Source organism: Neofelis nebulosa, chromosome 9 (genome assembly GCF_028018385.1).
Source record: "Neofelis nebulosa isolate mNeoNeb1 chromosome 9, mNeoNeb1.pri, whole genome shotgun sequence".
Classification (NCBI taxonomy): domain Eukaryota; kingdom Metazoa; phylum Chordata; class Mammalia; order Carnivora; family Felidae; genus Neofelis; species Neofelis nebulosa.
In genome coordinates this window covers 125,248,058-125,272,678 of record NC_080790.1, presented here as the reverse complement: position 1 = coordinate 125,272,678, position 24,621 = coordinate 125,248,058, and the positions used below count along the sequence as shown (strand labels likewise).

At 50.9% G+C, this 24,621-nt stretch overlaps 1 protein-coding gene across 1 annotated transcript in view; it reads left to right on the top strand.

Annotated features, from left to right (window-relative positions):
• Window positions 1-24,310, top strand: part of JPH2 (junctophilin 2) — a 69,915-nt gene extending 45,605 nt beyond the window's left edge. Inside the window, exons 3-6 of the mRNA XM_058685697.1 lie at window positions 17,678-17,796; window positions 19,621-20,300; window positions 21,093-21,187; window positions 22,584-24,310. Coding sequence (XP_058541680.1) covers window positions 17,678-17,796; window positions 19,621-20,300; window positions 21,093-21,173 — 880 coding nt within the window. The 3' untranslated portion in view covers window positions 21,174-21,187; window positions 22,584-24,310. The remainder of the gene's footprint in view (window positions 1-17,677; window positions 17,797-19,620; window positions 20,301-21,092; window positions 21,188-22,583) is intronic.
• The last annotated feature ends 311 nt before the right edge of the window (window positions 24,311-24,621 follow it).

Sequence of the window (24,621 nt, the reverse complement as noted above, 5' to 3'; positions counted from 1 at the left end):
CTTAGTAAATACTTGTCACGATGGAGTGAATATACACTTCACATTCCACAGTTCACTTGATCCTCACAGTAATTCTAGTGGTGGCTAATTATCAACCCGTTTTACAGGTGGTAAGGCTGAGATTTACAGAGGTTTTGTGATTCCAAGGTCATGAAACTTGGAACAGAGGGTGCTGGGGTTTGAAGCCAAGGTCTCTGATCCCAACACTAACTAACTAATGTTCCCACCTTCTTATATTGGCGGTAGCCACACTGGAATTCCTGGCTTTCCCCCTTTATTGGCTGTGGGCGTTGGATCCATTACATAACTTCGTCACCCTGAGTTTTCTCACCAGTGAAATGGGAATCGATAGTGATGTCTACCTTGGAGAATATCGTGAGGCTTCAGTGGAGTAACGCATTTAGCATCGTGCTCAGCACACAGTAGGGGCTTAACATGTGTTGTCTGTTAGTAATGTGGTGATGGCTCTCAGGATTCAGCATCCTTCTCACTGGATGCGACCCAGGCAGCAGAGTGGACAAAAGATGGGGCCATGTCCCGGTGGGCTCTGTCCCCTCCTGGAGCACAGTGACAATCATGGCCCTGTAGAGAGAGCCATTCCTAGCCTGTCTGAAGCCTTTCAGATTCCCAGAGCAAGAGACTGGAAGGGGTGTGGGTTTTACCCTGTGTTAATATCTGGTGTGCAATCATGCTCTTATGTCAGCTCGATTGACCGAAGTTTCCATGAGCACCTACTGTGTACCCAGGTCTGGGCTGGTGCCCAGAAGCAGGGCCTGCTGCCGTCCCTCAAGGAGCCTGTGGCCACACTGTGGAACAGCAGCAGAGTGGGGTGTCAGAGAAACACAGGTTCTGGAGCCAGACTGTCAGGATGCCCATCCCTGGCTGGCCGTGTGCCCCTGAGCCAGTTACTGAAATTGCCCAGAGTCCTGCTTTCTCATCTGCACACCGAGGGTGATAATCGTATTTCCCATCCAGTTGTTTGTGTTTAGTGATGTAATGTGTCTAAGCACCTAGACTGGAGCCTGTCACATAGTAAGTGATCCTTCTAACATGTCTGTAACAGAGCTAACCATCAGCATGATTAATTTTCAAATATTGAAAATGATCAGGGGCACCTGGGTGGCTCAGTCAGCTAAGCGTCCTTGATTTTGGCTCAGGTCATGGTCTTGCGGTTTGTGGGTTTGAGCCCCGTGGCAGACTCTGTGCTGACAATGGAGCCTGCTTGGGATTTTTCTCTCTCCCTCTCTCTGCCCCTCCCCTACAGGTGCACTCTCTTTCTCTCTCTCAAAATAAATAAACATTTAAAAAATAATGATCACACAGGTCTCTCTGGGTTTCCGTTACTCCATCTTATAACTGTTATTAAATGAGAAGAGATGTGTGAGTCTCACAGTCCAATATGTAATGCATATAACACATTTGCCTAACAAATATTTACTGAGCACCTGTTACGCACCTGCTACTGCTTTGGTAGAAACACAGCAGTGAGGCTCCTGCCCCTTTTGGGGGCTCACAGACCAAGTGGAGGAAGAGAAAGTGACCTTGCAGCTAAGTGCAGGGGACTGCAAGAACAGAGAGCTGGCAGTCAGAGTAAGCTTTCCTGAGAGAGCGTTCCGAAGGATGAATAGGAGTTTGCCAGATGACAAGATGAAGGAGGGAACAAGTGTTCCCAGGAATGGGAGCAGCCTGTGTAAAATCCCCAGAAGTGAAAATAGTAGAGCACATGTGGGGACCTGGAAATTTCTGGCTGTCTGGAGGGCTGGTTTAAATGAAGACCAGAGAGGTTGGCAGGGGCTAGGTCATGAAATCATATGCATAGCATAATAATGCATTTCTACATCATCCTCCAGGCTCTGGGAAAGGCACTGAGGGGGCTTCGGCAGAGGGTCAAGATCATGTTTACTGGGGGTAGACTCTGGGGAGTGCTTCCTGAACCAGATGGGGCATAAGAAGGAAAACTTACATCCAAGGTTAGCATCCAGCTGAACACTCCTGTAGCATCATACCAATTGTTAACATTTTGTAATATTCTGATTTGTGTCAATTTGCAGCCATCAGCTCCCCTGAGCCCCCTTAGTGCTCTCCACCTCCCATTACCATCCTGTACACCTGGCCTCTTGCCCAGGATATTGACTTCCCCAGACCCAGCAACTAAATGGTTAACCACCTGGCACACCACTCTCATTGGTTGGTGCCCACCCCCCATAGCACTTGCTCAATATTTTTAATATCCCTCTGCCGTATACATCTTAGTCAAGTTCCAGTTCTAAGAAAACATTGTAGAACATCGGATAGAGCAGGACCAGATCGGGAAACTTGGATCTTAGCCCAGTCCTTGTCCTCTTCCTGCTGGGTAAGCAGGTGAGACGGGGCCATCCTACACTGGCTGACACAGGCTTGGGAATCAGGCCAACCTGGGGTCTAGAGCGCTTCCTGGCTATGTGGCTCTCCCTGTCTATTTAGTGGACATAATAATACTGTCCCTTAGGGTTGTTTTCAGGAATAAATTAGATCATTTAAAAATCCTAGCAGTCATAGATGTTAGGTTTTTTAAATTTTATTTATTTATCTATCTATCTATCTTGCAATAGGAATACTATATGCACATTCAAAAGATCTAAAAGGGCTGTATCAGTCAGAGTCCTGGCAGGAAGGGATATTTGCAAAGAGTTCAGCTGCAGACAGTTTCATGAAGCTACTGGATTTCCCCCCACCTTTATTGAGCTATAATTGACATATAACACTGTATACAAGGTGTTGATTTGCCTCACTTATTTATTGCAAAATGATTACCACCCTAACATTAGCTAACACCTCCATTGTGTCACATAATATTTAAGACCTACTCCCTTAGCAACTCTCAAGCATATAATACTCTACTGCTAACTATAATCACCATGCTCTATATCGGGTCCCCAGAACTTATTCATCTTATAACTGGATGTTTATACCAGGTAGGCAGGAAATTAACCAGGATATTGAGGTACCCGGGACCAGCAATGATGGGAAGCCATTAGTTCCCTGGGTCTGACAGAGCCAGGGGAGGAAATGGTGTTACATTAGACCCGATGGGTGCAAGCTGTGGAGGAGAGAACCCCCCTGAAGAGGAACAGGGAGCCGCTCCCTGTCCCTCCTCCAGCCCTCGGCTGGTGCCCCCATCAGCTAAACCCAGCTGGAAGCCAGAGAGCAAGGGCGCTGTGAATGCAGACCGTGGAGGAGGTTCACCCAGGGTGCAGAGCAGGGTGGAGAATGATGTGTGAGCTGAGGGGGGAGGAGATGAGGCAAAAGGAAAGTCCCCAGCTCAAATGAGTGTGTGTGTGTGTGCTCACGCATGTGTATCTTCCTCCCTTCCACCTCCCCTCACCCCCAGCCATCTAGTTCCCATCCCAGTAAGCAGCCTTTATGACCAATTTCTTATCTATCCTTCCAGAAATATTCCACATATAGAAGAGCAAACTCACTTGTTTGTTTACACAAGCGTTGCATACAATATATTAATTTACACCTTGCTCCATAACTTGACCTATCAGGATTCACTCTGTTTTAAAGATCTATCTCATTCTTAGTACTGGCTGCGTAAAGTCCTTCAAGTGGCCGTACCAGAGCGTAGTTAACCAGGTCCCTACTGCTAGCTTTGGGTTTGTTTCCAGTCCTTTGCTGTTACAAACCATGTTGCCATAAATGCCTTTGCAATATGTCATTTCCAGCGTATCTGTTGGCCAGATTCCCAGAAGAGGAATCACTGGCACTGAAAAGAGGTAGATGCCAAATTTCTAAAGGAAAAAGCTGAGCAGTTTGAAAGCTAAATGCGAATATACAGAAACACAGAAAATTATTTAAGTGTAAAATCTGTAGTAGTGCACTCCTTTAGTGCACCCTCTGTGCGAGCCACTGCTGTGTATATTCTAATTTTCGTAGCAACCCTAGGAGGTAGTAAGGGGTCTTAGCACCCAGTTTCAACATGTGGTGGTGGGGGGGCGTGGTTCTCCCCCACGGCACCAAGCAGTTCACCGACACTAGCTGGGGCTCTGGGAATTCAGCTCAATTCTGACATTATCTACCAGGAGAAAGCATCAGAGCCTACAAGTCAGGGGTTCAGTCCTACGAGATGGCATATCCCCCCATGCCATTTGCAAGTCCAGGGTGTCACTGGGCTCCTGACTGACCAGCTGTAGGTAGGAGGTTCCAATGACCCCTTCTTTGAGTTCAATTAATTTGCTAGAGCGGCTCGCAGAACTCAGAGAAACAATTTATTTCTAGATTACTAGTTTCTAAGAGCTGTGCAGGGCTTCTGTGCCCTAAGCGTGCCACTCTTCCTGTACCTTCACATATTCACCAACCCAGAAACTCTCTGAACACCATCCTTTTAGGTTTCTATGGAGGCTTCATTACATAGGCACAATTGATTAAATCATTGGCCATTGGTGATTGGTTCAACCTCCAGCCCCTCTTCCTTCCCCTGAAATCACTGGGTGGGACTGAGAGTTCCAACCCTCCATTCTTGGTTGGTGCCCCTGGTAACCAGCCTCCATCATTAGGTGCTTTCCAAAAGTCACCTCCTTATCATAAACACAGGTGTGGCGGGAAGGGTCTTGTTATGAATATCAAGACACCTGTTTTGTTTTTATGACTCTGAAGTGATTTCAGGAACTGGAGACAAGAGACTGAATCTTGTAACAAAAGGTTGTCCCATTGCTCTTATCACTCAGGAAATTCCAAGAGTTTTGGAAACCATGAGACAGGAACCATGAATGAAGATCAAATATATATGAGAAATATATTTTGGTCATCTGAGTGACCCTCAAGTTGACCCTTAAATAACAGGTGTTTGACCTGCACGGGTCCCCTGATACACGGGTTTTTTTCAAGAGATAAAGTACAGTAGTGGGAATGTATTTTCTCTTCTTTATGGTTTTCAATAACATTTCCTTTTCTCTAGCTTAGTTGTTTGAAAGAATACAGTATACAGTACAAATAACATACAAAATATGTGCTAATCAACTGCTTAGATTGTCAGTAAAGCTTCTGATCAATATAGGCTATTAGTAGTTGAGTTTCTGGGGAGTCAGAAGTGATACTTGGATTTTTGACTGTATGGAGGTTGATGCACCTAACCCCTGCTTTGTTCAAGGGTCAGCTGTATTTCTTATAAATCACAATATCACGATAGACATAGTCTTTTTTTTTTAATTTTTTAAATGTTTTTATTCATTTTTGAGAGAGAGAGAGAGACAGAGAGAGAGAGAGAGAGAGAGAGAGAGACAGAGTGTGAGCGGGAGAGGGGCAGAGAGAGGGAGACACAGAATCCAAAGCAGGCTCCAGGCTGTAAGCTGTCCGCACAGGGCTCGAACTCACGAACCGCGAGATCATGACCTGAGCCGAAGCTGGACGCTTAACTGAATATTCCCGTGGGCCTTTGGACTGAAGGCCTCAGTTTCTCACTCCTGTTGGCCAGAGGCCGCCCTCAGTTCCTTGCCACTGGATGTCCCCGTCAATGCCAGCAAGAGAAGCTGCTAGCAAGAGAGAAGTCACTGTCTTCTATAAACGAATCACCTTTCCCAAGTTTTTTTATTTAGGAGCCTAAGTCCAGCCCATGCACGAGGGGAGGGGATTAGACAAGGGTGTGAGTGCCAGGGGCCCTCTGAGAAATCTGCCTGCCACACTCATTGTTCTGAAGAAGAGATGAATGCACAGAGAAGTTAAGCAATTTTTCCAGGCCACACAGCCTCGTGTGTGAGTCAGGTTCGATCCCAGGCAGTGTGATTGCAGGTTCCACATTCTCAAGCACTGTGCCCCAAAACTGAATCATTACTGTGTTCACGGCCCTGTTAAAAGTTGGGTTGTGCATAGGGAGCTCAGTGGATTCAAGGTGCTGCAGCTTTAATATTACTGCTTTTATAGTTTACAAAATTGGCTTTCAAACCTGGTATAAACGTTTTAAAAAGGAAGTTTCTCTGTGCTGCTCCAAAGGTCTATCTGCCAGCCCATGCAGAAGAGGCCACCCTGGCGGCAGCCAGGTTCCAGATTGGACTGCAGGACCCAGTTTTATCTGGGGGAGGGGTGCAAGACCCAGGTCCCCTCCCTGTCATTTCACTAGTTACCAAAGTGCAGCCACACCTCAGCCATACATAATCAGCCAGCAGTCCCCAGGCCCCGATGGACTAGCCTTTCTCTGGGGAAGTAGGGTTCTCACCGCCAGTAACTGCTGGCCCTGGGCCCTCTCGGAGGGGCACAGGGACTCAGGGCCTCACACTACCCCTGGGGAAGAGGCTGGGTGGTGGCCGCTGTGCCCTCCTGGAACGTGGGCTTGAACGGAGGCAGCACAGCAGACACGTGGGCCAGCAAAGGCTCTGGTGCCAGACGGCCCTGGACGCAGTTCCAGCTAGCCCTGGCACTTCCAGCTACGAGCCTCAGGCAAATGACTTCCTGAGCCTGCGTTTCTTCCCCGCCTGCCCCCCCCCCCCCACCAAAGTGAGTTGTCTTTGAGGATGACAGGAGATCACATAAGTTGTTTTAGTTTCCTGTTGCTGCCATAACAAATTTCCACAGATTTGGGGCCTTAAAACAACACAGATTTATTCATTTACACTTCTGGAGGTCGAAGTCTGAAATCCGTCTCACCACACTACAGCCAAGGTCAGCACAGCTAATTCCTTCTCAAGGCTCCAGGGGAGAATCCAATTCCTTGGCTTTTCAGCTTCCAGTGGCTGCCCCATTCCTCACCTCATGGCCCCTCCATTTTCACATCACACCGCTCCAGTCTCTGCTTTTTTTTTTTTTTAAGGTTATTTATTTATTTTGAGAGAGAGAGAGAGAGCAGAAGGGGCAGAGAGAGGGAGAGAAGGAATCCCAAGCAGGCTCTGCACTACACGGGGCTCGAACCCGTGAACCGGGAGATCATGACCTGAGCCGAAATCAAGACTCAGACGCTTAACTGGCTGAGCCACCCAGGCACCTCTCTCTTTTTTTTTTCATGTCCAGTCTCTGCTGCTGTCATCATCTCGCCTTCTCTCCTGCCATCCCACCTCCCTCTGCCTCCTCTTATAAGGACACTCGTGATCACCTTTAGGGCCTCCCTGGATAATCCAGGATAATCCCCACATCTCAAGATCCTTAATCACATCTGCAAAGCTCCTTTTGCCATATAAGGTCACATTCACAGGTTCCAGGGATTAGGATGGGGATATCCTTGGGCCATTATTCAGCTGACCACATAGGTCAAATGTCTGGCACATAGCACTCAGTAAACAGCAACTCTTACTACTTTGCCTCTGCCTTCTAGGCTGGGGGCGGGGGTCACACACACCTGCTGGCATGCAGACGGAGGAGGCCTTCTTTCGGCAGGGGAGAAGGGTCGCTATAAAACATGATCTGGGGGGCCCTGGGTGGCTCCGTGGGTCGAGCATCTCTTGGTTTCTGCTCAGGTCATGATGTCACATCTCGTGGGTTCGAGCCTCCATCGGGTTCTGCCCTGATGTGTGGAGGAACCTGGTTGGGATTCTCTCTCACTCTGCCCCTCCCCAGCTTGTGCTATCTTTCTGTCTCACAAAATAAATAAATTTTAAAAAAAACAAAACATAACGTGATCTGGAAGACCTCACGTCCACGGCCTGGGGATTCCAGGCTGGGTTTCCAAGGCAGGGGTATTCTCTGGGGCCCTGAGGAGGTGGCAGGTGTAGCTGCCCACTTCACCTGGAACAAAATCACTTTGTGGAAAAGTGTCAAACTCTTGCATAGAGCCTACGCTTCAAAATGCTTTGTTACATTAATTCACTCTATAATCCCAACAACCCAATGAAGTGAGGGCTATTCATGGCCCCATTTTACGGATGGAAAAATCAAAGCACAGAAAATTTAGTAAGTCATCCACAGTCCTACAACTGTGCTCCTACCCACCTCAAAATACCAAAACGTTGATGGCATTTTTTTCTTTTAAAAAAGAAAACCTGCTGATTTTCAGAACTTTTCTACAATGAAGTCATGTCGTTTTATACCCTTTAAATTTTTTTTTAAATCTTTATTTGAGAAAGAGAGAGAGAGAGAGCAAGGGAGGGGCAGAGAGAGAGAGGGAGACACAGAATCTGAAACAGGCTCCAGGCTCTGAGATGTCAGCACAGAGTCCAACACGAGGCTCGAACTCACGAACCATGAGATCATGACCTGAGCCGAAGTCGGAGGCTTAACCGCCTGAGCCACCCAAGCACCCCTGTACCTTTTATCTTTTTTATATAATATGAAAGTAACAAAAGACAAATTATGAACACGTAACACGGTGGATGGGCTTTCTCCTACTCTGTTGACTTCTGTTTGCTTTGCTACAGGACTTTTCAGTCTTGTCTGTCTCTCCTACCAGACTCGATTTCCTTTCCTTCTGGCTCAACACTCATTTTAATAGCAATGAGCAAGTGAGTTAGGCTCTCTGTGACTCCGTTTTCTCATTTGTACAATGGTGGTAGTACCTAACTCAACAGGGTGGCATGAACCCTTAGGTTATTTCCCATTTTTCTTATTAGAAGCAATGCATATGTACAGATCTATACATCAGCACGAAAACTGGGAAACTCTCAGAAGAAAATACGGGAGTAAGCCTTGGTGACCATAGGTTACACAAAGCCTTCTTGGATCTGACACCAAAAGCACACGCAACAAAAGAAAAAACAAAAACAAAACAGATACACTGGACTGCATTGAACTTAAAGACCTTTATGCTGCAGAGGATGATATCAAGAAAGTGGAAAGACGAGCCGCAGGACGGAAAAATATTTGCAATACATGACTGGCACCATATCTGATAAGGGACTATATCTAGACTATATAAGGAACTTTAACTACTCAATAATAAAATATACCAAAACCCAATTTAAAAAAGACAAAGGATCCGAAGAGACGTTTCTCCTGAGAAGATCCACAAATGGCCGCGAAGCCCGTGAGTAGATGCTCAACGTCATTAGCCATCAGGAAAATGCAGGTGGACATTTCCCCAATGGCTAATGATGCCTCCACCACCATCATCACTGTCACCACCACCTCACAAACCACTAGTATGGATAAAATTTAAAAGATGGGTATAATAAGTGTTAGTGAAGATGTGGAGAAATGGGAGCCCTCCTATGTTCCGGGGAGGATGTAAAATGGTGCAGCCACTGTGGAACCAGCCTGACGGTTCCTCAGCTGGAACATGGACTTAACACATGACCCAGAAATTCTGCTCCTCGGTGGGCACCCATGACACATGAAGACATACAGACACACAAAAACTGGTACACCAATGTCCATACCGGCATTATTCACAGCAGGCAGAAGCGGAAACAACCCGAATGTCCATCAGCTAAAGAACAGGTAAACTCAATACAGTTGTTGCACATGGTAAAATAACATTTGTTGGTAGAAAGGATTGAAGTATGGGGGCGCCTGGGTGGCTCAGTCAGTTGAGCGTCCAACTCTTGATTTCGGCTCAAGTCATGATTCCAGGGTTGTGGGCTCAAGCCCTGTGTTGGGCTCTGTGCTAAGTGTGGAGCCTGCTTGGGATTCTCTCTCTCTCTCTCTCTCTCTCTCTCTCTCTCTCTGTGTGTGTGTGTGTGTGTGTGTCCCTGCCCCACTCACATATGCTCTCTCTCTCTCAAAATAAAAATAAATTAAAAAGAAGAAAGGATTAAAGTATGGACACAGGCACAGAATGGGTGAATCTTGGAACAGTGTTCAGAGGACATATCCTTCCACAAGAATGCATATTTACATCCCAATTTATTGGCAGTCCATAGAATTCTGGAAGAGAAATGCTGGGAAGCATTGTTATAATAGTTACAAAAACCATGATAATGAAAGCTAGTGTTTGTTAAATGCTCCGTCTATGCTCATTTCAGACTCTCAGTAATTTTGTGAAGTATTATTATCCCCATTTCACAGTTGAGGAAACTGAGACCGGTGAGCAAAGGTCAGATACCTCCAGTGTGATGGTGCTATTATTTAGACTGGAGCTTCTGCCCTTAACCCCTCTGGTGAGGGGGGCTTCCTGGAGGGACTTCGCCCCATTTGCCAAATGAAGCCCTGGGGCTGGGGTGGAGAGGGGAGGAAGTTCCCTCCTCTGTCAAGACTCGCTGACCGTGCCCCTGCCTACATCCTTGGGGGCTTTCTTCACCCCAGCTGTGGTTCCTCTCTGTGATTACTCTGACCATGATTGTTCTGGAGGAAGTGGCCACGGCCAGCCAGAGCTGTGGGCGAGGGGCTATTTTGGGAGAGGGCAGGGCAGTGGCAGCTGAAGCATCCCCCGCCACAGGAAGACACTTGGCAGCATTGTCCCTGCCGGCCACCTCTGCGGCCTCCAGAGAGGCTGGCAGAGGTTTGAGCTGGAGACTCATTATCTGCCTCTGTCCTGCAGGCATACCAGAGGTTTTGTGTTCTGAAGATTTTTTTTTTTCATTTTAAAAACGAAAAAAGTTTTAATTTTTTTTTTTTTTAAACAACTCAGCAGCACGTGGTACATCCAGGATTTTTAGGCTTCTCCAAAAAGTATGCTTATTTATTTTATTAACAAACACTGTATGGACTTCCTGCATCCGGGTCACTGCTCTAAGGGCCAGATGACTGTCCGTTCATTTACTTCTTACATCATTTCTGCCTGGTAGTTGCTGTTATTATCCCCATTTTACAGATGAGGAGACCGGGGTTCAGGGAGCTCAGACTTGCCAAAGATTGGTTGCAAGGGGGCAGTGCTAGGACCCCTCACCCAAGCTACCTAGCTGGAGTTTCTCTCTTCTTAGCGGCTCTCCCCAGCAGTTTAGAGGCTTTGTTCTGCATCTCTCTTCATCCATTGGTTTGCAGGGCTGTTGTGTGGTTGGCTTGGCATGGCTGCGTTAGGCTCAGGTGGCTGCTGGGTCCTATTGATCCCCAACTCTGGGCCCAGCACCTGGTCCAGAGTTACTGGCAAGTGGCGGGGGGGTAGGGGGGAAGCTTGGTGTAATGGGTAAGAGCTCGGGCTGATTGACTTTCTAGCTGTGTGACCTTGAGAAAGTGACTCCACCTCTCTGAGGTCATTTGTGTAAAGCAGCCATAGCACAGAGCTGGGCACAAGGTAGTCAACAAATAATAGATGTTAATAGTGTTAAAAGTAGTCGTAGAAGAGACAGTTGAGTGAATGCATTAAAACAGGGGTCAGTAAACCTTTTCTGTCAAAGAGCAGATGGTAAATATTTCTGGCCTTGCAGGTCACACGGTCTCTGTGGCAACTGCTTAACTCTAGACAATGTGTCAACACATGGTTGTGGCTGGGTTCCAATAAAACATTATATGGACACTGAACTCTGAATTTCATGTAATTTTCATGTGTCAGAAAATATCACTCTTGTTTTGTTTTTTCAACCATTCAAAAATATACAAACCAGTCTCTGTTCACGGGCAGCACTGGCTGGCCCGCTGCTGCAGTTTGCCGACCCCCCTGCACTAGAACGTTAGCTCTGCAAGGGGTTTTTAGATGCTTGGTTTGCTCTTAGATCCACAGTACCCAGAATGGCTCCTAGCACTCAGTAGGCACTCCAGAAAGTTATATTAAGTGAATGAATCAATATATAGAAGTGGGTTTTGAGCTGGCCCTTTAAGACTGGGAGGGTGGACAGAGGGGAAGGAGCCTTCCAGGTGGGGGAACAGCCTGAACAAAGGCACGGAGTTGGGGATGATTCCAGCAGGTATCTCCCTTGGTCCATGAAGCCATCGACGCCTGGTGGAGACGACCTGTAGCCAGCAGTTAGGGAGCTAGGAGTGAGGAGAAGGAGCTGGGGTGCGGGGGATGCTCTCAGAAGCACTTCTGTTGGGTTATCGCCCTGCCCCTGTCCCAGAACCACCAGCCTTATTTTTAACCCCGCTGACGAAAGATAATCCCAATGAAATCAAGAAGAGTGACTGATCCCTGCCCCTCCCCCTGCCCCAGTTTCTGCTGGTTCCCTTTCCCGTAGGTCAGAGCCATTCTTGGAGACCCTCCCCTAGCGGTCTCAGCCCAGACACAGTGAGTGGTCACAGGAGAAGAAACAGGTCCAGCATTTCCTTAGCAGGACCTGAACCCAGAGAAGGGATCCTGGTGCTTAAGGGGAAGCACTCAAGCAAGGCTCCCGGAGAGTTGAGCAGGCTGGGAGCTGCCCAGCCTAGAGCTGGTTTCTCCGTCTACCAGCACATGCTTCTTAGACTTCAGTGAGAAGTGGAAGCCTCTGGAGCACTTCTAAAACACAGGTTCCTGGGCTCCTCACCCTGAAGTTCTGACTCAGTAGGTCTGGGATGGAGCCCGCGAACCTGCATTTCTGATGAGCTCCCAGGTGATGAGGGGCCAGGAGGGTGATGGGCCACACTGTGAGTGGCCCTGACCTACAAGAGCCTCTGGGCAACAGCAGGCTCCCCGCCCTCACCCTGTGAGCTGCCAGGGCTGCGCTGAGACGGCAACTGGTGATACGCTCATCAGGACGGCCTCAGCGGAGGATCTGGAGAAGCTGGAAGGCTGTGCTAAGAGCCTTGGGCTTTATTTTGAGCGTGGTAGGAAGCCTTGCAAAGATTTTAAGCAAGAGTTGAGGCCTCTGGACATCTGGATTAAGCCAGCCCACGATGCCACTGTGATCAGTTGTAGGGAGCACACGGGGGCTTTGAGGAGCAGTGACACCAGGAGGGAGAGGCTGTGGATGCTGGAGCTTTCGCAGGACTAGGAGAGGGGACTTGGTGAGTGATGGCCGTGGCTGCCGCAAGGAGCCGAGGAGGAGGGCGTGGGAGAACACGGGAGTGTCTGGCTTGAAGGGTGGCAGTCATTCCTGAGACCAGAGACCAAGGGGGTCAGCCGGCCAGACTGATGGACATGGGAAAGAGCAGCGAGCTTCCTGTGAACACAGGAACACAGCAGCCCTCACTGCCTTGGGCCGTGTGGCCGCCCCTTTCTCAACCCCTGTCTGGCTGCTCTGAGGGGTGTCCACGGTTGATCTCCCCAGATCTTCTGGGGCTCTATGTGCAGGCTGCCTGTCTGGCCTTAGGAGGAGTCCTGCAGCACAGCTTCCCAGGGCACCAAGGAAACAAGCAAGCACCATCCAGCTTGCGTTACCAAAAAAGGACATTTTCTCTGTTTGAAGGTTTGCCCAGCACTTTCCCTCCTCCCCCGACCTGGGGTTTCAGGTTGCCAGGGAAGTGTTTCTGGAAAGTTTAGGAGTTTGAGTCACATGCATTCGTGCACAGGCAAATATGAACCTGGGATATGCATGTACCACACTCAGTTTTGATGTCATAAACCTCATCTCCCTCCTTCTCCTTCATCACCTCCTCCTCCACCATCACCTCCACCACCACCATCACCACCATTACTGGCACCTCCACTCAGTCACATCGTGGCCTAAACGCTTTCATATGTTGCCTCTTAAATCATGAGCTTTCACAGCAACTCCAAGAGGGGGAAATTATTATTTCCATTGTACAAATGAAGAAACTGAGGCACAGAGAGGCAGAGCAACTCACCCAAGGTCCTAGAGTCACGGTGGGATCAGGACTAGGGTGAAGTGATCAAGGTCGTGCAAAGTGCAGGGTCTGATCCAGTCTTTAAACTTTGTTCACAACTTGTTCATCAAGGATTTTTTGGCATTATTCTTGACTTTTAAAATATTGCTATAAAACATTGTTTTTCTCTTGCTTGCTGAGTTTTTGGCATCCTCCTAAGTTTCAGCCCCAGCCTTGGCAGCATCCGAACTGGAATCCAAAGCTGTGCTCTTGACCGTTCCCTGTGCTGCCCCTCCACGCATACCTGTGCACATGCGTGAGTTCATTTAAGTGTTCATTTTCTTAAAGTAAACTCTATGCCCAATGTGAGGCTCGAACTCACAACCCCATCAAGGGTCATAGGCTCTACTGACCAAGTCAGACAGACATCCCATATTTAGGTATTCTTCTGTCAGTAAAGAATTTTTTTTTAATTTTTAAAAAATGCTTATTTATTATTGTGAGACAGAGACAGAGTGTGAGCAGGGGAGGGGCAGAGAGAAAGGGAGACACAGAATCTGAAGCAGGTTCCAGGGTCTGAGCTGTCAGCACAGAGCCCGATGCGGGGCTTGAGCTCACAAACTGCGAGATCATGACCTGAGCCAAAGTTGGACGCTTAACCGACCGAGCCACCCAGGCGCCCCTGTCAGTATAAACACTATTGTGGCAAGGTGGCAAGGGCAGGGCTTGGAAATCACAGGGTTCTGGGTTTGAACTCCACTGTTCCCTACTGGGTGAGCGGACAGCCTGCAGTTAAAGGCACAGACCCTGGATCCCAGAATGTCTCGGTTCGAAATCTTGCTCTGTCACTTCCTGGCTGTATAAGTTTGCCTTAGTTCCTTAAAGCCTTGTGTCCTGGATTTCTCCTCAGTAAAGAGGGGTGGTGGTATTAATATCTGCTACCCAGTGTTATTGGGGGTTCAAATGAGTTGGTTTCTATAAAGCCCGTGGCATGTGGTAAATGCTTTGTAAGTATTAACTATTATTTTGCATCCTTGAGAAGATACCTCTCTGAGCCTCAGTTTCCCCATGTGTAAAGTGCAAACAGTAAAAACTACCTCCCAGACATTTTGAGGATTGAAGGGGATAACGTAGGTAAAGGGCCTGTCCTCCCTTATTCCAGGCCCAATTCTATATACTGGAGATTGAGATGCAAAGACACATGTCAGCTCCCTGAGGTGTGTCTCATCAACAGATGTGGACACTCATTTGTTTAGTTCTCCAAAGCACTGAGCTCTTCCTCTTTCTCAGGGCCTTTGCACATGCTCTTTCTTCTTTCTGCCTTGTTGTGCCCACCTCTCCTGTTATGGGTCTAATTTATGTTTTTCTTCATCTCAGTGAATGTCACATTCTCAAAGAAACCTTCCCTGGTCCCACATCTGTCACTGATCTATTTGTCTTCCTGCTCTAGAATTTTTTTTTTTTTTTAAGTATATGTGCTGTACCTTTTCTATATTTTCATGGCACTTCCTTCATGGCACTTCTCACAACAGCAGTTAAGTTCTTTTTATTTAACTGCATTGTATTAATACGTTTTGTTGTTTTGTTTACCTCCTTCCTGCCTCACTTGGCAGTGAGGGCAGGGACAGAGCTGGTCTTATCCTCAGGTCTCTGTCCTCAGTGCCCCGGGGTGGCACGTGTTCCAGAGTAGTGCTCGAGCACAAGCCCTGGGCCTTATTGCCTGGGTTCAAATTCCTAGCTCCTGCACTTAATGACCCTGAGACCCAGGGCAAATTATTTAACCTGTCTGTGCCTCAGTTTTCTTTTCTGTAAAATAGGGAAAATAATAACAGCACCAGCTCCCTAAGGCATCATGATGATTACATAAGATAATCTTGATAATTCCTTCAGAACTGTGTCTGGCCCACAATGGAGTTGTTATTTTAGTAGGTGCTTCTGGCTAGACTAACAGCTGAAAGGAACATCTCCCAGATCTCAGGTGTTAACACAATAATCATTTAAGGCTTCTTTAAATGTTCCACACTGAATGTTTAAATGTAATGGCTAAATGTTCCACATTCCAGTGTGGGACTATGGGAAGGGAACTTCGCATTATCTATAATCATCTCTGGACCTCGGTTCCTTCCACTGTGTCTCTTAACATGGGGTTCACAGCGGGTTCTGTGGATGGAATTCAGGGAGTCTGTGAACCTGGATGCTGTCTTAGGTGAGATTCCCTAGAAGCAGAATCTGAGGTGGGGATTCTTGAGCAGATTATTTTTTTTAAGTGTTTATTTATTTTGAGAGAGAGAGAGCGTGTGTGCACACGCAAGCCGGGGAGGGGCACAGGGAGAGGGAAAAAGAGAATCCCAAGCACGCTCTGTGCTGTCAGCACCGAGCCCGACATGGGGCTCCATCTCAAGAACTGTGAGATACGATCTGAACCGAGATCAAGAGTTGGATGCTTAACCAACTGAGTCACCCAGGTGCCCCATGAGCAGATGATTTTTTGAGGGGATGCTTTCAGGAGAGGGGAGGGTGACAGAAACAGAGTAAGGTAGGGAACCCAACAAGGATGTAATCTTACCTGCAGTCCCGCCTCAGCCTGACCCCACGGCAGGGGGTGGGGGAGTGTTCTGTGGCTACCACAGAGTTGGTTCCTCCTGGGTCAAGAGGGGCCTGGTGGGTGTCATCAGTCATTAGTTGTGAGCCGCTTGGTTGGAGTGGGTGGCGATTTGACCTCCGGAGCAATGTGGCTTCTGTTGGGTGCAATTTTCTAGGACACTAATGAGCCATTAGCAGCCTATACAGGAGCTAGGGGTGGTGCCTTTGCCCAGCGAAGGGATCTGGGCAGAGCGCCAAAAGTTTCTACAACAGAGGGGAAAATTATCTTATTTTTACTAACTTCTAACTGAAATTTAGCATTTGCTTCAAATTATGGAGGTAGGCAAAAAACCATAGTAGTACTAGAAATATCTGTCACTTGGGGCACCTGGGTGGTTTAGTCGGTTAAGCATCCGACTTTGGCTTAGGTCGTGATCTTAAGGTCCATGAGTTTGAGACCCGCATCAGGCTCTGTGCTGACAGCTCAGAGCCTGGAGCCTCCTTCCGATTCTGTGTCTCCCTCTCTCTCTGCCCCTCCTCCTCTTGCACTCTCTCTGACTCAAAAATAAAAATAAAAAATGAAGAAATATATGTGACTTTGTCACTGGTATAAATCACATATACTTTCACATTACATTATTATTGTTGCAGATATCTTCTTTTAAAAAGGGATTTTATTTTTTTTAAGTAATTTCTGCTCCCAGTGTGGGGCTTGAACTCACAACCCAGAGATCAAGAGTCACATGCTCCACTGACTGAGCCAGTGCCCCTACTGCAGATATCTTTGAAATAACCTTTATGCTAATCTATACTTTAAAATGAGTGTAGTTGATACGCTTGCTAGACATTTTGTTCAATGTGTTAATGAGGAAGGACCCAGACATTATATTACAAATTTGTTCTTTAAGTATTTCGGTAACAGTGTGTCAGTATAATTGCGTCCCTTTGTAATCCTGTGTATTTTTTTTTTTAATTTTTTAACGCTTATTTATTTTTGAGGCAGAGAGAGACAGAGCATGAACGGCGGAGGGTCAGAGAGAGGGAGACACAGAAGTGGAAACAGGCTTCAGGCTCTGAGCTGTCAGCCCAGAGCCCGACGCGAGGCTCGAACTCACGGACAGCGAGATCGTGACCTGAGCTGAAGTCGGACGCTTAACCGACTGAGCCACCCAGGCGCCCCGTAATCCTGTGTATTTTATGCATTTTAAAACATTATTCTGAGGAGGAGTCCATAAGTATCACCAGATGCCAAAGGGGTCTGGGACCCAAAAGAAATTAAGTTCCCTGTTCTGGAGTGTTGGCTTTTCCTCCATCCAACCAGCACCAGGGCAAAAGGAGAGGATGTAGATTGCAGAAGAAGTTTTCATGGGCCCAGCCTGGAAACAGCATATGTCATGTCTTCCCACAGTGCGTTGGCCAGAGCTCAGTTGCCTGACCACACTGATTGCAAGAGACACGTGGCCTGTGTGCTCAGAAAGAAGAGGGAATGGTCTAGGGAGTGCACAGCAGTCTGGGCCACAGGGTTCAATACATATTCCTCGACAGCCCGAGTGAACGAATGCTCTGGCCAGCCTGTCTTTTGTGGGCAGAGGCCTGGTTTTCTGGAGGGTTCTGAGTCTCTACCATGTTCTCTCCGTAGGACAAGCCACGCCAAGGCCAAAGCTGAGGCAGCGGAACAGGCCGCCGTGGCTGCCAACCAGGAGTCCAGCATTGCCCGCACTTTGGCCAGGGAGCTGGCTCCAGACTTCTACCAGCCAGGTAGGGCCACCCAGGGAGGGGACGGGCAGGACAGGGTGAGGGGAGGCCCCCAGGGTTGGACCATTTTTCTTTTTGTTTGTTTGCTGGAAAGCTGAGATACCCAGGTGGGTTCACAAATGTCTGTGAGTCCAAGAACGGGGGATTGTGAAAGCATGGGATAGAGTGACACCCGGGGACCCATGCTGAGGTCGTGGTGGGGAATCAGAAGCTCCCAGCTGCATATTGGCCCCACTCCTGGCTGCCTCCTCTCTCTGCTGCAGGCAGGGCAGTTGAGCTGATGAAGCGTGGTGAAGGGAGAGGTCTCTGGGGAGGAGGAGGCGTTAAGCCCTCCCACTCTTGCGCATCACTTTCAGTTTAATCGAGTGCTGCCCGTGTGTCAGGCACTGTGCTGGGCTCTGGGGTACAAAGCCGGGATCCAGAATCTAGAGGAGCATTGAATCCTGAAGACAGCATATCAGGGCGTGAGGCATGTATTCACGTCCTGACTCCACTGCTAACCAGCTCAGAGACCTTGTTCAATTCCTTCACCTCTGTAAACCTGTTTTCTGATCTGTAAAATGGGAGTAAGAATAATACTTTTTGGGCAGCAGATTAGATGCACGTCAGGTGAAGAGCACACGGCCTAGTCCATGGCAGGCTCTGAATAACTGTTGGTGTTGGCTGTCGTCTCCCTTTCATGATTAAATTCCACACAGCGTACGTTCTGTGTGGTTGGAATGGGGGCTCTGGGCGCTCATAGGGAGCACATAACCCAGGGAGTTACATCTCCAGGCGGGGCGGTGTTAGAGAAGGCTGCCCTTGGATCAGTGGGTCTCAAACGTGTCGCAGAACACCGGGCCCACCCCGAGGTTTTGATTCGGTAGGTCTGGAATAGAGCCCATGAGTGTGATTTTCTAACAAGGATTCGGAAGTGCCAGTGCTGCTGGTTTGGGGCCACTCGTTGAGAATCACTGCACCATGTAGTGCTATGTGGGACTGGCACATCAAGAGGAAGGGACTGTGGGTGCAAAGGCACAGAAACGGAAAGGAGTGGCAGGCGAGGAAGCCAGATGGTAAAACAAGCAGCAGAGGTGGTGGGAAATGCGGCTGCGGAGTGAGGATTCTGCAGCCCCTGACTCAGATACAGACTGGCACCTGGGCAGAGCAGTGGGAGCCCAGGGGGTGAGCAACTGTTCTCCGCATTGAAGGGCTTTATGGCAAGTGGCACGATTAAACTTGTATTTTCTGAATGTTATTCTGGCTGTAGCAAGGAGACCACTGGGGACTGGCTGGGGGACCTTGGAGCCCAGACTTGTAAGTTGCCTCCCGTCACAGCGCTCCCCCTGCTGGTCCCAGGAAGAACGGCACCTCCCAGCCCCAATTTCACCTGTGCCAGGTCCTGAGCTTTGCATTTTACATGCATTTTTCAATTAAACCTTGCATTAGTATTTGTGAAATAGGTATGATTAGGCCATTTTTCAGAGAAGGGAGTGGAAAGAAACCAGTGCCACAGTTAAGAACATAAACTCTGGAGCCATTCGGACTGGATCTGGGCCTGCCTCTGCCCTTTGTCAGCCTGGTGACTTGGGGCAAGCGATGCCACCTCTCCGAGCCTCCCTTTCTTTCATCTGTAAAAATGAGGCTAATAGCACGGAGGTCATAGCGTTGTTAAAACACCTCAACAAGCTACTGTTTGGAAATTGCTTGGCACAGTGCTGGGCACAGGCCAGGTGGTAGGAAGCTGCTGGCTGAGTAAATAAAGGAGGCTGGGGTTAAATGGCTTGCCCAGGGTCATCATTATTGGGACCGGGGTTCGAGGCCAGCCTCGCCGGTTGTTCCCGGCAGGTCCGGAGTATCAGAAGCGTCGGCTGCTGCAGGAGATCCTGGAGAACTCGGAGAGCCTGCTCGAGCCCCCGGAGCGGGGCCCAGGAGCCGCGGGCCCCCAGCAGCGGACCCGCGAGAGCCCGCAGTTGCACGAGCACGAGCCCCCCGGGCCCGAGGGCGGCCCCCCGTCGCCAGCCGGGACGCCCCCGCAGCCCAAGCGGCCCCGCCCGGGGGCCACCAAGGACCGCCCCGCGAGCCCGGGCGCCTGGAACGGGGAGCCCGGCGCCGAGGGCGCGGGCCGCCGCAGCCCCGCGCGGCCGGCCACCGATCACATGGCCATCGAGGCGCTGCAGCCGCCGCCCGCGCCGTCGCGCGAGCCCGAGGTGGCGCTGTACCGGGGCTACCACAGCTACGCCGTGCGCACCGCGCCGCCCGCGCCGCCGCCCTTCGAGGACGAACCCGAGCCCGAGGCCTCCGGGCCCGACTCCGCGCCGCCGTCGCCGGCCGCCGCCCCAGTGCGGGCCCCCGAGCCCGCGCCCAACTCCCCCGCCAAGCTGGAGCCCAAGCCCATCGTCCCCAAAGCCGAGCCCAAGGCCAAGGCCCGCAAGACCGAGGCCCGAGGGCTGACCAAGGCGGGGGCCAAGAAGAAGGCTCGGAAGGAGGCGGCGCAGGCAGCGGAGGCCGAGGTGGAGGTGGAGGAGGTGAGTGAAGCTTGTGGCAGAAGGAGGTGTCCCACGTCGGGTCCCCCAGGGTGGCTGGGCTCCAGGAGGGATTCCAGTGAGGATGATTTGGGGGTGGGAAGGGTGAGCGCACAGAATAGGGCAGGGAAATCCCCAGCAGGGATGTGGGCTTAGTCAAGTGTAGCCTGATCCCTGGAGGCATGGGGAAGGTAACTTTCACTGCAGAGTCCCGCACCTTGGGGCAGGGGACAGGCCTCTCCCTCTGGTCCCTCTGGTCAGAGGCAGTGCTTTGGGGAAGGGGGTGCTGGGAGCCCTAGGCAGCTGGGGATGGGCAGGGAGTGAGTGCACCTGCGGGACCAGGGCTATCTGAGCTGAGCACCAGCAGCATCTGCTACAAGGTGTAGCAGGGAGGGCTTCCTGGCAGTGGAGGAAGGGCCCAGTAGGGCTTATTAGAAGGGGCTGGGAGCTGCAAACTCAGGGACCAGAATGAAGCTAGGTCTGTGGGACCCATGGATGCGGCCCAGCGGGGATTCGCAGAAAGGAAGGCGTGTTCCTGGCTTCCAGTTCCAGTGCTGCCCACTGTTGTGCTTTGCGACCTGGACCCTAAATGGTTTGGTTAATCATTTCCCAGAATCCTTCCAGCCCTGATGGTCTGCTGTCCAGTTGCCCGACACAGCAGTGAGCAAAATGCGGGGTGCTCAGAGGAGGGTTCTTCCGGAAGTTCCTGTTCCTCTGTCCAGCTTTGTAGGGACTTGGGCAGGGGGTGTTTCAGAGGCCATGGGAACTCAGGCAGCTTCTCTCCACTGCTCCCAGGTCCCCAACACTGTCCTCATCTGCATGGTGATCCTGCTTAACATCGGCCTGGCCATCCTCTTCGTTCACCTCCTGACCTGACCCTTGTCTAACAGGTGGGTCTACCAGGGGGTGGGAGCCTGTGGAGAGCTCTCAGCACCAGGGTGATGGAGGAGGGAAGGTGCCTACTGGGCATCTGTCCTGCAGCTCATTGAGGCCCATCCCCCAACAGAGGCAGGGACCTAGAGTGTGGATTTGATAGATGGTGCCTTCCCCAATACAACACACACACACACACACACACACACACACAGCTCATTATCTCAACACGTGCAGAGCACCTGCTCCCTGTCAGGTGAGCACTGGGGGTTTCACTCACTCGCTTGTTCATTAATGTATCACCATTTACTGGGCCACTTCTCTGCTGGGATTTAGAGATCCAGGAGGGACACACTCCTGCCCTAAGAAACAGGGTGAAGATGAAAGTAAACCCTTGGGGCGCCTGGGTGGCGCAGTCGGTTAAGCGTCCGACTTCAGCCAGGTCACGATCTCGCGGTTCGTGAGTTCGAGCCCCGCGTCAGGGGAGCCTGGAGCCTGTTTCTGATTCTGTGTCTCCCTCTCTCTCTGCCCCTCCCCCGTTCATGTTCTGTCTCTCTCTGTCCCAAAAATAAATTAAAAATGTTGAAAAAAAAAATTAAAATAAATAAAATAAAAAAATAAAAAAAAAGAAAGTAAACCCTTAACTTACAGGCACAAGTCAGACATCCGGATGTCAGGCAAAACAGTTCTTGACTCTCTCCCCAGACTCTCACAGTCTCACGGAGCTTGCCTGGCATGGGCAGGCCCCCTTCTCTCTGCCCTCCCTTTCTCTCTTGCCCGCTTCAGTCTGTAATCCCTCCGCCCCCAGCCTCCCCATCCCCCAGTCCTCCTTTCTAGAAACACTCCCCCCTCCCCCCCACCGCTGTCAGTTGTTTCCCCACAATGGAGCTGGGAGGGCTTGGTAAGGTCCTGGGAAAAGGAGGTTGGCTGGGCTGGCCTGAGGGAAAGTGGCCCTCATGAGTCTCAGGGTGAAGTACTCACACCACAAATAAAATCTTTGCCTGCTGGGACCAGCCTTTACACCATAAAGCCTGTGCTTGGTGATGCTAACAGTTTCTGCCTCTTGCCCTGCTCCCAACCAAAGACCCCCTCCCTTGATCCTAGCTTAGTGTGGGCTGGAGGTTCCTACTCCGTCCCAGGAGAGGAGGAGAAGAAAATCCCTGTCCAGTCACCCTGCAAATAGCCGGTGACGACATTAGCCTGGTAGGTGCTGCCCTGGGGGGTGAGTGCTGAGCTCTGCAGGGGCCTCATTTTACAGGGGATCTGGGAATGATGGCTGCAGGGACTGACAGCTTGTGACCTGAAGGGTGGAAGGCAGTGAGGAGGAGGAGGGCAGGGAAGAGCGTACCAGGCAAGTTAGCACTTCCTCCCTCCCTCCCTCTCTCGCCTGACCCTCTTGCTGTCTCTCTGCAGAGGAGTTCCTGCTGAGGATGTGAGGACCCGTCTTTCTGCGCTGCCAGGCAGGGTGGCCAAGGAGGACTGGACTCTGGACCTGGAGCCCCGGGATCCAGCTCACGTGCACACCACGTACATTTTGGAGGCCTCCCGTGGCGCCTCTGCTGGGTGCCAATGGTGCCCAGAGGAACAGAATGTGCTGGGGATCCTCCAGGAGCTCCGTGCCTGTGGCAGGGGAGGCCTCGAAGGAGGAGCCCCGGTCTCTTGAGCGCTCTTGTCCCTCGTCCTCATCCATTCCCTCGCCTTGCTGCCGGGGTCCCCCTTCCCTGAGCTTTCGTGTGTTTCGGGAGAAATCACTGAACCAGGACAGTAATATAACTCCCAGCCCCTCTCCTTCCACCCCTCCCCTGCTTTGTTTTAACTTGCAGCAGATCCCTGTGGTGGGCGAGCCAGAGAGCTGCCCACAGAGCAGAGGCCCTGCCTTCCGTGGTCTCCACGCAGCACCCACTCCGTCCCTTGCTTACAGATATTCTGGATGACAACAGAGGAAACAGACACGCTCGGTTTGAGAACCCCGGGATACGGTGCTCCTGTCTCCTCCCACCGGTCCAGCTAGCTTCCCTGCTGGACCCATAGAGGATGGGGAGATGCAAGGCACTGGAGCCTTTAGCCGGGAGGCCGCTGACCAGGTGGCCCCGGGGTGGGGGTGGGAAGCAGGCATAGGGGCAGTTAGGATGGCCCCTGTTCTCTGGCGTGCCTGAGCCTGAGGCTGGCATTGCGTTCAGGCTTCCAGTGTGCTCAGAGTGCTTAGGCTCACCCTCCAGGAGCCCCGGGGCTGCCACGATAAAGCTAGCGGGGCACCCTGTGAATTGGTGTGCCGCTTCCTTCACCAGGGCCCATCGCCAGCTCAGGGGAGAGTGGGCATGGAAGCCCTTGGAAGCCCAGGCAGATTTCCCAGGGCGGACTCTGGGGCAGGTGCCGGAGACAGGCTTTTCCGGGGAGAGGAGAGCAAGTCTGGGGGCCCCGGTGGGTGCGGTCTGTTCGATACTAAGCCCCTTGGCTTGCTTGGCAGAAGACGGTATTTGCATGTAGCTCATTACAGATGTTCTGAGCCACCCCAGGCCTCCGCTCCCTTGTGCTTGGGGGGCCGGGTGCAAGCCGAGGGCTCGCGGGGCCCCTGCACCTGGGAGGACAGAGGGAAAGGCTTCTAGGCCCCTCCAAACCCAGGGAGGATTGTGGCAGTGGCGTCCAAGCAGAACTGCCTCGGCCGCTCCACAGCCTTTGTGTCTGTGGACTTGGGGCTTCGGTGCTGTAGTTGAACCTCGAGTTTGCTTCTGATGAGAGGTCGGCTGTGCCTCTCCCCCTCAGTACTTGGGAAGCTTCCTCCAGCCCCACGCTGGCTGTTTTGAGGGCTCCTGACGTTGCACGGGGTGGTTGGAATCTGGGACTGCATTTCTCTGGAGGGGAGCCCGCAGATTCCCCCGTCCTCAGGCGGCCCGAGGCTCTGCATCTGTGTGTGGGCTTTTCTGGACTCCAAAGAGATGACGGCTAGGCTGGGGGTGCTGCTAGGGCCGGGGGGCCCCGGGCCTCAGCTCTGAGACCACGGCCCGGGTTTTGGTCTGGCCCAGGGCTGGGGGCAAGCCTGCAGGCACCAGAGCTCCCAGGCCTACTTTTAGAGCTGGTGTTTGGGGTGACGGTTCAGGATGCTGCGGTCTGTGGAATAATAAACCTGCATCTGCTCGTGGGCTGCGGTGGGCCTGCGGTGTCTGCTTGTGGGCCCTGGTTGAGGGACTGGCCAAAGGGGGCAAGAGAGGCTGGGGGTCCTGTCTCTCTCTCTCACACACACAGTTTCTCTAAAACCTCTTGAGGGGCAGCCACAGGGCTTCAGTTCTGGTGGGGCAGATCAAAGACCTTCTAGGACAAACCCTGAATTTCTAAAGCAGACTTCCAGAACCTTCCCTGAGCAGCGTATGGTAGAAGAAAGAGCCCGAACTCTGAGGTTAGGTCTTCCTGGCCTGCAGTCCTGCTCAGCCCCTTATTTGTCTTCTGTGACCCG